Below are 13,245 nucleotides of genomic sequence, written 5' to 3'. Positions count from 1 at the left end.
CTTTCTTTCTTACCTTAATTTTTTCATATACTCTATTTTGCAAAGTAAGATTAGGGTTGATATTTTCTTAACTTACGTTTAAAATATATTACTCAGGGTCAAAGAAAACAACTAGAAACTCCTCACGGCGTTCTGGTGATCCACAACGCGACGGTCGAAGACACCGGCACGTACGGGTGTGTGGCGACCAACGAGCTCAGTGGTCAAACTGTGGATCTGCCTGAACTGACGTATTTGAAGGTTCAGCATGAAGGCAATGGAGGGTACAGGTTAGTTTTAGAATTTATTTATTGTATTCTGGTGAAAGATATAAATGATAATGCATTTTTTCGAGGTAGGTACTCTGTCTAGATATTTAGACAAATGTGAAAAATTTTAATGTGGTAGGACCACGATTTGTTTTATAGACTTTTAGTAGTATTGACATCTCATACCCTTACGATGTGATTGTTTATATGAAATTAATAACAAATGTGACTAAAAATTGATTCTTACCCACGACGACGACGATTATAAATCCGCTTCAAATAAGACTCGTACAAGAACCAAGACTCATAATTCTTATTACATCCTTCAAATCCAAAAATGAATAAATATGATTTTCAAATTCACTTGTTTTGGTCCGGAGGCCTCTTATGTTTTTTTAATGAATCAAATGTAGGTACTTATAAAATTAGAGATACGAATGAATGTTTGTCTTAATGATATTTCGTCTTTAAAATCTTGATGTCTCTGCTCAGAATTTCCGGCTCAACAAAGAAGATTAAAGTAAGAATTTAAAACATTATGTAGCATGACTCCGGTATTGTTTCACTTAATTACAGTTCGCGACAACTTCCTCGTACGAGGAATGGAATTGGATTTATCTAGGACACTTCGCCAATTATGGACTTTCATTAGGCTTTGTTCTACCCACAAAGTTTTTTTTAAACGAACGCGTTTTTTATACAAGTTATGTCACTAGTTAAAAGGTAGAGTATATACCATGTTTTTATTTGGCGAAAAAGTAGCGTCAGAAAAATTTTATTGCTTTTTTTTCAATTTTTCGTCTGAACTTTCAATGGCAGCATGAGGAATGGAAAGCAACATAAATTAGTCAAAGGGTGCTGAAGGGTGGAAAAAAAAGTTTTGAAAGCGTCTATAAGGCCTTTGACAACGTTGAACAATTGGCATTAAATGATAACATACGAGACCCTTAAAATATTCACTAAAGCATGAAAGGATGACATATAAATTTGCAGTCCTGGATGGAATTTCTGCTTACACCCAATAGTGCTTAACTTTTATATTAGTTACAATCTACTCAAATTGAGGGGTGGCAGAATCCTTGTGATCCGACTACGGACGCAACTTATTTCTGTCTAATTACTGGTTTGGTAAGGAACGTTTACTTCACCGAGGCGTTCCAGTTTAGTGCGTAGGGGTATCACACACATCATAGGGGGATCATAAGAGGCAGTAGCTATTTATCATGAGGTGGACTATATATTTGCTACTTCAATATTATAAAAAAAAATACTCACGAGCTATACGCGCTTCATATGCTACAAACATAAATTCGTGCAAAGTGCAATGCGGTGATATGATAGTTGCAAAGTGGGTGATCCGAGCTGCATACGTAACAAAGTTTGCAACTATCGGTCGCTACGATACTGCGAACTCACTGACAAAGTCAGACTTCCCATTAGGCTAGTTGATCATGCTTAGGGAGCGGTCGAGCTCCTTTGGTCCAAGTTTGAGCTAATTCTGGCTTGGGATACGACGTGTGTAAGATATAGAAGACAAAGTGTTTATATTATCTTTATAAATCAGGATTTTAAGTCTGTTAACGGGTTAAACTTGTGTATTTTCATCAGTTCTTGACAATTGTTCAAAATTTTGAATTAAACTGACCGTTCAAAGTGGTTAAAAATCAAGTTCAATGATTTCGTTACATACCTATATACTACATACATACACAATATACGTATATGTCAATCTAATAAAAACGGAGTAAAAAGACACGCCCATACACAAACTATACATGCTTCAAGTAATTATACAAACATATATTGGTGCAAATTGCAATGTTGATATGATAGTAGCAAAGTGGGTGATCCGAGCTGCATACGTAACAAAGTTTGCAACTATCAGTCGCTACGATACGATACTGCGAACTCACTGACAAAGTCAGACTTTCCATTAGGCTAGTTGATCATGCTTAGGTAGCGGTCGAGCTCCTTTGGTCCAAGTTTAAACTAATTCTGGCTTGAGATACGACGTGTGTAAGATATTGCAGACTTAAAGTGTTTATGTGATATCTTTATAAATCAGGGTTTTAAGTCTGTTAACAGGTTAAACTTGTATATTTTCGTCAGTTGTTTCGTCAATTGGTCAAAATTTTGAATTAAATTGACCGTTCAAATCCGCTACATAAATATCTACAATCATACAGGTCAAGCTAATAAAAGCGTAGTAAAAATACACGCCCATACACGAGCTATAGACGCTTCAAATGATTTTACAAACATATATACGTGCGAAGTGCAATGGTGATATGATAGTTGCAAAGTGGGTGATCCGAGCTGCATACGTAACAAAGTTTGCAACTATCGGTCGCTACGATACTGCGAACTCACTGACAAAGTCAGACTTCCCATTAGGCTAGTTGATCATGCTTAGGGAGCGGTCTAGCTCCTTTGATCCAAGTTTGAACTAATTCTGGCTTGGGATACGACATGTGTAAGATATTGCAGACTTAAAGTGTTTATGTGATATCTTTATAAATCAGGGTTTTAAGTCTGTTAACAGGTTAAACTTGTATATTTTGAACAGTTCTTAATAATTGTTCAAAATTTTGAATTAAACTGATCGTTCAAAGTGGTTAAAAATCAAGTTCAATGATTTCGTTACATATATACTACATACATACACAATATACATAAACGGAGTAAAAAGACGCGCCCATACACAAACTATACATGCTTCAAGTAATTATACAAACATATATTCGTGTGTATATTCGTTTCAAAATTTCAAATAATACTCGTTGTATCTGCCTAATAGAGCTTTTATGAATCGACACCAATTGCTCTACAACTTAACACTATCGACACTATTAACGTTACTATATTATGTAATTCCCTACAGGTTCCTAGAGACAGAAGACTACGTAGGAACGATAGAAGACGGCGTGTTGACGAAGCAAGTGCGCCCAGACGGTTCCCTCAGGCTGTGGTGCGGCGCGGTCGGGACTCCTCCACCCAAGTTCACCTGGACTAAAGAGGGCGGATCCAGTCTGCTCCAGAATCATGATCATCTGGTCACCGTCTCCCCGTTTATACCTGAGGAAGAGGTATTTGATTATTTTAGTTATCATTTTTTCGTTCTAGAAAGCGAGAACTGATACAGCGTTTTTCTTCCGTGTCCGTGCCCGAACGCGGAATATTTTATGTTTTGAAAAACTCACGCGTACAATATGACAATGTAGGTGAAATATAGATGTCTTTTTCAAAATAAATAGAGAGTAGGTAATTTTTAGTGTGCGCGCAATTATGGAAGAATAAGGCTTCGTTTGTGGTACGTAACGTAAGTCTGTCTTTTGGAGTTTAACTGGGTAAGTAATCTAGACAAACTTGAATGAAGCGACAATGATATTTGTTTTAAAAAGTACAATAAAAGCGAATTATAGAATTTCATAAATCGGATGAAACGAATAAAACGAAAATAATTAAAGCCGAAATTTAGCTTTGTAATGCATAATCAAACGGAATAATGCCAAAAAGATAACGCTTAAAAGCGTTTTGGCTTCAATCCAAATTCGCTAAAAAACCTTGTTCGTTGTTTATTCATTTTCCCCGATGGAGGTTTACTTTAAAAAAGGTCATTTTTAAAAAGAATTTAACATTTAAAAGTATTCAGGCTTATAATATTTTACCCAATGGTATTACGCGGAAACATAAAATGGTATCACTGTAGTTTCATCAAATTCAGGAATTCGTCGAACCATTTGTAGCAAGTTTGTTGGATTATTCATTAGGTCCATTTCAACAAAAATATGTGTTCCTGCTAAAAGTAAAATTATTATTTTTGTCGGAATAAACCAGCGAACAATATGTATCATATCTGCCTTTTTACTACTGAAAAAAGAGTGCCTAATCTGAGAATAATAATAATCATGGTTAATGATGGTGACATCAATTAAATCATCATCACGATAATCTTCTTCGTTCAATTGCTAGAAGAAAGCTTCGCAACGTTGACACATTCGACTCTGCTGTTTTCATTATCATCTTCTGCAGCCACTACCAACTGATTCTGTTGTTGTTCCTGATATCATTTGTGGTTTTTCTTTATAATTCTTGATTTTCTAACACTGTACTAAGATGGAAAATGGTAAGTAATTTAATGTAGTTGTCTAACCAACTAGATCAATGTAATCGTACTGTGGTTCCTATTTAATTTCTTTGTCTTCATTAGGTATTATGGAAAGATCTAAATCGTGCCTGTTATTATGTTCAATGGACGTATGAAAAAAAAACTAATTTTATTGTCTTACGGTGTTACTAAAATAGTCCTTATTATTGATCTTTTTCGCAGGGCATATACTCCTGCACAGCGAACGGCATTCGCAGATCTTGGAAAGTCGTAGCTCTGCAGCCTCCTCATTGGGAGGGTTCAGCGGCGAGTGAGAGGGCCAATGAGGGAGCAAGTGCACACATATCGTGCGGTATGCCGAGAGGCCAACCTCCGCCGAAGGTTTACTGGTTGCTGAACGCCGTGGTCGTCAACAACGGCAAGGGAATTAAAACAACGGGTAAGTTTATAAATGATCGTCCACATATAAGTCTATTTATTACAATTTTGCAGAACATCAACGACTTATTTGATGGTGTTTCGCTGTCAGTTGCAATCATCATTAACCCATTACTGTGTCACTGCTGGGCACGGGTCTCCTCTCAAAATATTAGGCCATAGTCCACCGCGCTGGCCAAGTGCGTATTGGTAGACTTCACATACCTTTGAGATTTTTTTTATAAATTTATCATGTACGCATGTTTCCCCACGATGTTTTCCTTTACCGTTTAGCAAGTGATAATTAATTTCTAATACACGCACATAACTTTGAAAAATCAAAGGTGCCTGGGATTTGAAGCTCGAACACCTCGATCGAGAGGCCGAGTTTCTTAGCCACTAGGCTATCACTGTTGCTATCAGTCTGTCGTGTCAGTTGCACGTGGTTGGTTAATGTTCGGTGTTGCAGATTCAGAGTTGCACATCGCCCGCGCGGAGAAGCGGCACGCGGGCATCGTGCAGTGCGTGGCGTGCAGCGCGCTGGGCTGCGCGTACGACGCCGCGCTGCTCACCGTCGTGCCCGCGCAGATCTCCGACCAGGTACACTCCGAACTAAACTGAGACAAACTGCTAATCCGCTCCGAATTTTTTTTTATAGGAGTAGCAGACGAGCATGCAGTCCACCTGATGGTAAGTGGCTACTGCCGCCCATGGATATCTGTAATCAACCACAGATAGGATTAGATATTCCTACCTGAGGCCGGCCACAGATGCGTCGCTAGCCCCGAGGACTAAGCTGGAACGCCTCGGAAAAGTATGTCTTAAGGGAGACAAACCCTTTAAACCGGAACACAGCAACGAACTACAAGCATATACTCCGTAGCAACAGTAAGGACACACTAACGCAGCTATGTACCCGCAGGCGAGGGCGAGCAGCGGAGGGTGCCGGGCGGTCTTCGTCTCTCTAATACCTACAATTTGCTATTGCGACGCGACTCGATTCTATATTCGGATCTGACTAGCAGTTTGACGCAGACTCTACCGAGCGGCCCGCGGGCCCGGAGCGTGGGTCCCCTCAGAGAGCGCCACGCTGATCGAACAGTGCGTGGCCCGCGGGCCGAGACATAGTTTTGCTTATGAACAAGTGTGCTAATTTAAAGACAAAATTGTCGTTATCATTTTATAAAACTATCAAAAATATTGTCATTGATTCATTTTAGTAAAAGTTATATGTGGTTTTAAAATATCTGATACATTGAAATGGACTACAAATAATGGTACCTAAATATCCCGTTTGCTTTATAAGTTAAAATAATCTATCTTGTTATCATACCCTACAGAAGACGTTTGAAAAATAACATCTTTAAATACGTACTCAAATCAAAAGACTTAGTAAATAAACACAATACTATAAATTTAATTTTTTTCACTGTAGGAATACTCCGCGGAAGCACCTAAGACGATGCACGTCACGCAGCAACCGAAGAGGCATCACAAGAAAGGCTCACGGAGAAATAAAGGTAAATATAATATACAAACCGTTAGAATGAATCCAGAAATATTTAACTTTTAACAAATGAAAACGGAATTACTCATTTGTCTTAAAAATAAACCAAAATAACAATTAGACACTCTACTGCAAGTGACAGAGTCTTTCAAATTGTCATGACTCTAGAATAACAACAACAATGTTAGAAACACGAGAGATAAAATAAATTAATTTCACTGTCCACATTATCATACACGTAATTACAAGCTAGGAACATTACCATAACACTACAACTAAACAAAGATTCCCACGAGCAAACGAGAAAGTTATTTAATGTCGCAAGTTTATCAACAAGTCATTAGTTTAGATCGTAATGTTTACAAAGTTGCTGAGGATTACGAGTCAGCTCAACTATAAATCAGCGTAACACCGGCAACTTTTGACAATGTTTGTGTTCTTGAAACTTTAACGATTGTTTAAGTGACTCTCGCTACACATATAAATAAGAGACATTTCCCATTATATTCATGTTTCATATTGTTTGTAAGTTTCATTTCATAAATTTTCTTTCAATATTGTTTGTAGATTTCAATTGTAAATGTGTAAGATTCTAAGAAAATAAGTCTGGATTTAATGCAATTCTACAAAAAAATATTCATTCATTAATACGTTCAGTGAGGGAGTATTTATTTTCTCATTCATTCATTATGTTTATTTATTTACTGATAGTCCCACAAGTGTAAAGTACTATAAGGTCTACATTCTACAATATTGTACACATATTTTATCAAACTATATTAAGTAATCGGTTAATATGTGTGAGTACCTCATATATGTTTCAATGTATAGCGCCAGTAGAGCTGTTTGGTGAGTTGTGACTCGGTATTAAACGACGATGCAACTATATACTTGCATTTTGTAGTAAGTTTACTCATTAGTTTCTTGTATTAGTTTAGTACTTTGAGCACATAAACTAGCGAATAATTAATTACAATCTGTCTTTTTCTATATTTATGCAGTATTCCCAATTATTGTTAGGGTGAACATATGGCTTGAAGTTTCTCCTATTCTTTAATTCTTCTGTCCATTATAAATATTGGGACAACTGATCTTTTTGCTTTTTGGTCATTTTACTCCCTGGACATTATACGTATTGGACACTTTGCCATTATTTGTATTATCAGCATTTGGCCAAATTGCTACAATAGATAGATCTCAATGATTTCAGTTAATTGTTTTTTTTATAATATAGGAGTAGCAGACGAGCATGCCGTCCACCTGATGGTAAGTGGCTACTGCCGCCCATGGACATCTGTAATCAACCCCAGATAGGATTAGATATTCCTACCTGAGGTCGGCCACAGATGCGCCGATGCACACCGTTCGAAACGGAACATAGTAGCATCTAACACTGCCGTTATTGGACAAAAATAGGTGTGGCGGTGGTGCCGCCGGAGTCGAACCATAAAAGGTTCTACCACCTTCAAATTATTATAGCAATGTACTCTATGACTCTTAATATAAAAATGTATACTAACTGGTATTTTTATTTTCAGTGGTACTGATACCTCCGTCTCGTCCGAACGTGACGCGGATGTCGGACGAGAGCGTGATGGTGTCCTGGTCACATGACAATCACGGCTTGGCCATACAATTCTTTAAGGTAAGGAAATATTGTATTTATCTCAACATTTATGTGAACTTTTATGTGACCATTATGTTGTGTGAGTGTTATATTATTGACACATTATATTTTTTTAATTTTTATGTGATTTGTTTAAATGTTCCAACTAGGAGAAGGTCTTTCGCTGAGGCGATAAAAGGAAATAATGCTAACATGTAGTTTTGGTAGAGATGCTCGAATGTATTTTTGTACGTATACAGATGAATAAGATATAAGATAAATTATACAATCAAGAAATTCATAAACAATGCATTTCATCTGATGTTTAGTTGTATCAATGGATATCTATGACCAACTCAAAATTTAACAAAGTTATATTTAAACCGAATAAGTTATTGTTTCGTTGTCATTTCTAGCACACAATATCCTTGGTCTAGTGGTCGATCTCCAACTAAGTGGTGGTACCAATTTGTTTATATATTTTATTTGAACATCCACAGGTACAATATAAAGAGGCGGGCAACTCTTCAAACGCGCCGTGGCAGACCTCCAACTACGACATACCCTCACACATACACTCACACGAGATAGACGGACTCACTCCTAACAAGTATTACAAGTAAGTTTTTATAATGTGTATTTATAGGCAAGCATACGGTTTCAGGTTCAATTAATCATGTATTAAGTATTAAGATTATTATTTTTGTGGGTCAATTTTTTATATTTTTTATGAGTTATTTTTTTTGGGTCGGCCCCTGATTGTTTATTCGTTTTTTGTATCTGTGGAACCCAGGAAACAAGAAGTCGTTGTGTGGTAAGTAACAAGCAATACACGAAATAAGAAAAAAATGTGTTATATCGGCACGCGTAACTTTGTCCTATGGTAACTCATCTGATTTCGTTAAGGCGTCATAAATTCAAACTTCCTTTACCCTTATAGGTCTAGTAAAATATATTATGTATTTAGACATCTGGCTGGATAGAACCCGGTGCTCTCAGCTATTCTAGTATGACGACCGCTCCGCCCTCGGGTCATAAATTCGCATCGATTTAGCACTACCTAAAGCTAGTAAGCTTTGTGACCGAACAAAAAGGTAGGAGCGAAAAATCCGATGTGGAACGAATTCACAGTAATCCGTTGAGAGCTTTTAAAATTCGACAGAGGATTCCACCGGCTCTGATGACCTTTAACCGGGTACTGGATCTTTACACGGGTACGTTCACGTATTAGTGCTCATGTTCACTTTTTGCGTAGTATCGATGACGTATCGAAAACGATAAGTGTTGAACAAGAACTTGGTTCTTTTATCGGTGTTTTTTTAGTATTTCAGTTTTTTTTATAATATTGGGGTACCAAACGACTATGCACCTGAAAATAGCCACAGATAAGCTAAATGTTCTCCCTGAGAACTCCTTTAAGTTTAAGAAGTAGGTGTGGTGTTGCGGTTATGCCTTCGGAGTTAAATCACAAAGAGTTTTACCTCTTTTACAGACTGCGGTAACTTGGTTAATGTAGATAATATGACAAGTGTTTAATCTACAGACTAATCTGCAGACAGCTTAACTGGCCACTAATAGTAGTTCTTTCTTAATCTGCCGTAAAGTATGATCTTAGATTTGCTCTTGGATATGTGAGAATACCACAAATTAAATGAGTGTGAGATTACTTAGTACATGAATAGCAAATATGTGTAATTAATGAACACTGTAAGTATTTAATTACGTATCTGTGGTGTTGTAGCTAGATATAAACAAATTTAAGTACCAAAGTAAATAACCCAAACCAGGTTCTAATTCCATCATTTACATATTTGCCTAATCGGACATCGAACTTACAACCCTTTAGTGAAGCAGATCGGCATAAATGTAAACATTTGAGTAGTTTAATTAAATTTGACAAAGGTGAGCAGATAAACAAGTATTTTAAATGTAGTTTAGCGTACAGACATTAGACTAAACTAACTTTATAAGCTGCTTGCAAACATAACTTCGGAAGAAAAGGGACGAGCTTGATTTACTTAAAGTTCTAAAAGCTTTAAGCACACTTTACATCGAACAGACGTCGTCGAAACTTTTGGTGTTTTCCTATAAGAGATCTGAATTATAAATATGGATCGCGAGATTTTGATAGGCCATAAAATTTTCGATATTATTTTTTGGTAAAACAATAGATAAAATAGATATTAAAATGCGTACGCTCCTAGTTTTGATTCCCATAACAAACATTTAAATTATCGAATTTTCACGTATTTATATTTTCTGTGTTGGCGACACTATTCTTTAATTAAGGTAACCTAGTTGCCTTTTTAAAATGTTCTATTCATTATGCCAAAATTAATGTAGAAATTAATCTGGAGAACCAGAGAATCAAACACTGTTAATTAATATTTGTGTTCTTGATATATTTTTTACGATCCCATAAGGAATCATCATGAGTATTTCGAATCACGTTATCGAAGTTTTACTCAGTTTCTCTCAAATTACAACCCTATTAAGTTAGTCCAAACATTAAAAGACAACAATATCAAGTAGCGAACAAACAAAGACCGTTTTCAAACCAATCATTAAAATACACTCAATCAAAATGTTTGCTTACTATTAACGCGAATTGGTCGCACAACGAACTTGTCGGTCGTATGTCAGATCAACCGCAATGAAGTTGTCCGTTAATAAAAATTAAAGCAATTCACTTTAACAGTAATTGGATCTTTATTTGCGCTGTGCAATAATAATAGTCCAAATATTTGCACCATATAAGGACCGAACGAAATGCAAGCTCGTTCAGTCACTGAAGTGGGTACTTTGGCTCGTGAATATGCAACGAATACGTAAACAGTGAAGGTGTAAGTTAACTTTAATTATTGGTATGTACATTTTACTTGACTACCCTAGAAGAGAGGTAAGCTTTTCAAATGTATACTAAATATGTACTTTGCATATTAAAAATACTAATGTACATGTGTTTGCGCTGGGCAACATATACTCTGTAGTCTGTTTGGGCACTTTATTCTATAAAATGGATTTTATGGTATCACGTGTTGTTAGAGTTATTTTCACATGAGAATTTTCTATATTTTATAGGACTGGATTCAATTGCAAGAATTTTATCAGTGAAATATTTCACATTTTTGAAACCAGACGCTACGAAATCTCGAGAGAAATAGAAGCAAGAAAATATTAGCATTTATATTAATTTATTATAAAAATGGTTTTATCAAAAATCATGTATAAATATGCTATACAATGTACATGGTAATAATTATATTTGTACATACTACAAGATAGTATCGTAAAATGATTAAAATATACACACATGCAAAAGTAAGCGTGCATGTGTGTATATTTCCTATTTAACTATTTAAAATACCGACGCACTCATTAATTAACTCTACGCACACATTAACAACGTCCATATATCAGGTTCCAACAGTCCAGTACAACCTCAAGAGAAAATAAATAACATAAAAGAGCATCAATAAAGTTACTATTTATGTAAATTGGTCGCGTCGAGCATCTGTCCGTCCGGCTGTACGTCAGAGGAACCACAGAACAGCTGTCCGTAAATAAAATTGCATTCACTTGCCGGTAATTGGATCCATACTGTACTCTGCATTCATTATTGTTGAATATTTACACCGTATTAACTGACGGTAAAGAGATTTGACAGTGATAGTCTGTTGGTGTGTATTTTGGCCTTTTTATAGGACCTGGGTTCGAATTCTAGGATCTTACTTTTAATTGTATAAAGACAATGATGACTTGCTTTTACGGTGAAGATAAACTTGAAGAGAGTCTTTATGCCTTGGTTTGATCTGCACTTGTTCAGTTTTGTGTCAACTATAGGTTAAATCTTGCTTCCTTACCAGAGCCCAATTGTGAGCCTATTCCAATTAGAACGAGAGATCTAAAGTCAATAATCTTTGTTGTTCCCTAAGAATTGAGTTAGAAAAATTTTGCATTAGTTCATCTGTCTTACTATGTTTTTCAAACAACACCTTTCCATATCTGCATTACCTCCTTTGAAACCGAATAGAAGTTTCAAAAGTATACGATAGAAATAGTTATGTTAGCGATGTCGCCGTAGTCGAAACACGAAGAGTAGGTAACAACTTTTAAAATAATATAGCCTTAAATATCAGATAATACGCCCTCTAACGTGTCCACCGCCATCTGAACGCTGCACGCATCGCTAACTACAATAATTGGCATCTCGATCTTGGTTCGTTCATTATTAACCTCTTCCATTCCGATTAACAATTACACTTCTGCTCGCGAATGAGATAGCTCAGTCGTTGATAATTGTCAGTGAATGTTTACCGCGGAATGCTGAACGCAAGGTTTAAGATTGCAGCTTATTCAGCTGTATGGTTTAATCGTAGCGGGGTCTACGAAGCTACGCTGTTGTTTTAAGATAAGATTTATAATAATGTATTTTGTACTTCATCAATTTTCTAACAATCCTCTTTATTATTTTATGTGTCAGGATAATTTATTGAGGTATATTTCGTAAATTACTTTTCAAAAGCAAACAAGATTGAATTCTTTAAAACAATAATGTTAAGCGCGGCTGTATTCTTGTTGGACTATGGGATAGAAACAACACCACAAATAATTTAATCTTAGTCTTTGAAGGATCTATGATCTACATCTATGATCATCTACGACATCAGGTAGGATTATATAGGATCTTATCCTATTTGGGATTGATTACGTATCTATGAGACAGGTCGACATCAATTTGATGGAAAAACGTTATTATCCTCTACATACAAAACCAGGCTACTATTTAGCACCAGGCTACTATTTAGCATCAAGCCTTTAATAAATAAAATAGAAAGATACTTCACCGCCTCAAACATTTACCCAATATTTTATTATGTAACGGGTACTCACGATATGCGTTTTTTATTGCCGATATTTCGACCCAGTTGCATGGATCGTGGTTACGGCGAAACTGAGGTGGAGGGGAGAAACCGTTGACAAGTACTAGTGGTAGATTAATCTATCTACCCTACGTCTAGTTCGTTTTTCTTTTCTAGGTTTCATATCACGACACACAACACTGACAATATCCTTACGCTCCGTACTTTGCACTATTTGTGACTTGCATAAACTAACCACTGGATTCCACGTTTGGGCTAACTTAAAACCATCTTCTCTATTGAAGTTCCTAGGATGTTTCTTGATCTCTATTGCTTCTCTTACTAAACGAGGAAAGTAATGACGCTCAGTGGAGATCACCTGAGGTTTGTGTAATTCAATCCAGTGGTTACAACCTGAACTGAGGATGTGTTCGGCTACCGCAGATTTCTTAGGGTCATTATTTTTGACTGCGCTGATATGTTCCTTAATGCGTTGT

General features: G+C 36.3%; 1 protein-coding gene across 1 annotated transcript in view; it reads left to right on the top strand.

The window, feature by feature from the left end:
* boi (brother of ihog) overlaps window positions 1-13,245 on the top strand; it is an 86,365-nt gene that overhangs the window by 52,639 nt on the left and 20,481 nt on the right. The window contains exons 5-11 of the mRNA XM_073074162.1: window positions 97-269; window positions 3,130-3,334; window positions 4,579-4,795; window positions 5,243-5,373; window positions 6,209-6,293; window positions 7,819-7,925; window positions 8,387-8,505. Of these exons, the coding sequence (XP_072930263.1) occupies window positions 97-269; window positions 3,130-3,334; window positions 4,579-4,795; window positions 5,243-5,373; window positions 6,209-6,293; window positions 7,819-7,925; window positions 8,387-8,505 (1,037 nt within the window). The remainder of the gene's footprint in view (window positions 1-96; window positions 270-3,129; window positions 3,335-4,578; window positions 4,796-5,242; window positions 5,374-6,208; window positions 6,294-7,818; window positions 7,926-8,386; window positions 8,506-13,245) is intronic.

The sequence above is a fragment of the Epargyreus clarus genome, unplaced genomic scaffold (genome assembly GCF_041222505.1).
Source record: "Epargyreus clarus isolate Ecla_fem2 unplaced genomic scaffold, WU_Ecla_fem_2.2 ptg000001l, whole genome shotgun sequence".
Classification (NCBI taxonomy): domain Eukaryota; kingdom Metazoa; phylum Arthropoda; class Insecta; order Lepidoptera; family Hesperiidae; genus Epargyreus; species Epargyreus clarus.
The sequence above is the reverse complement of the archived record's forward strand: the minus strand, read 5'-3'. Positions and strand labels throughout refer to the sequence as shown.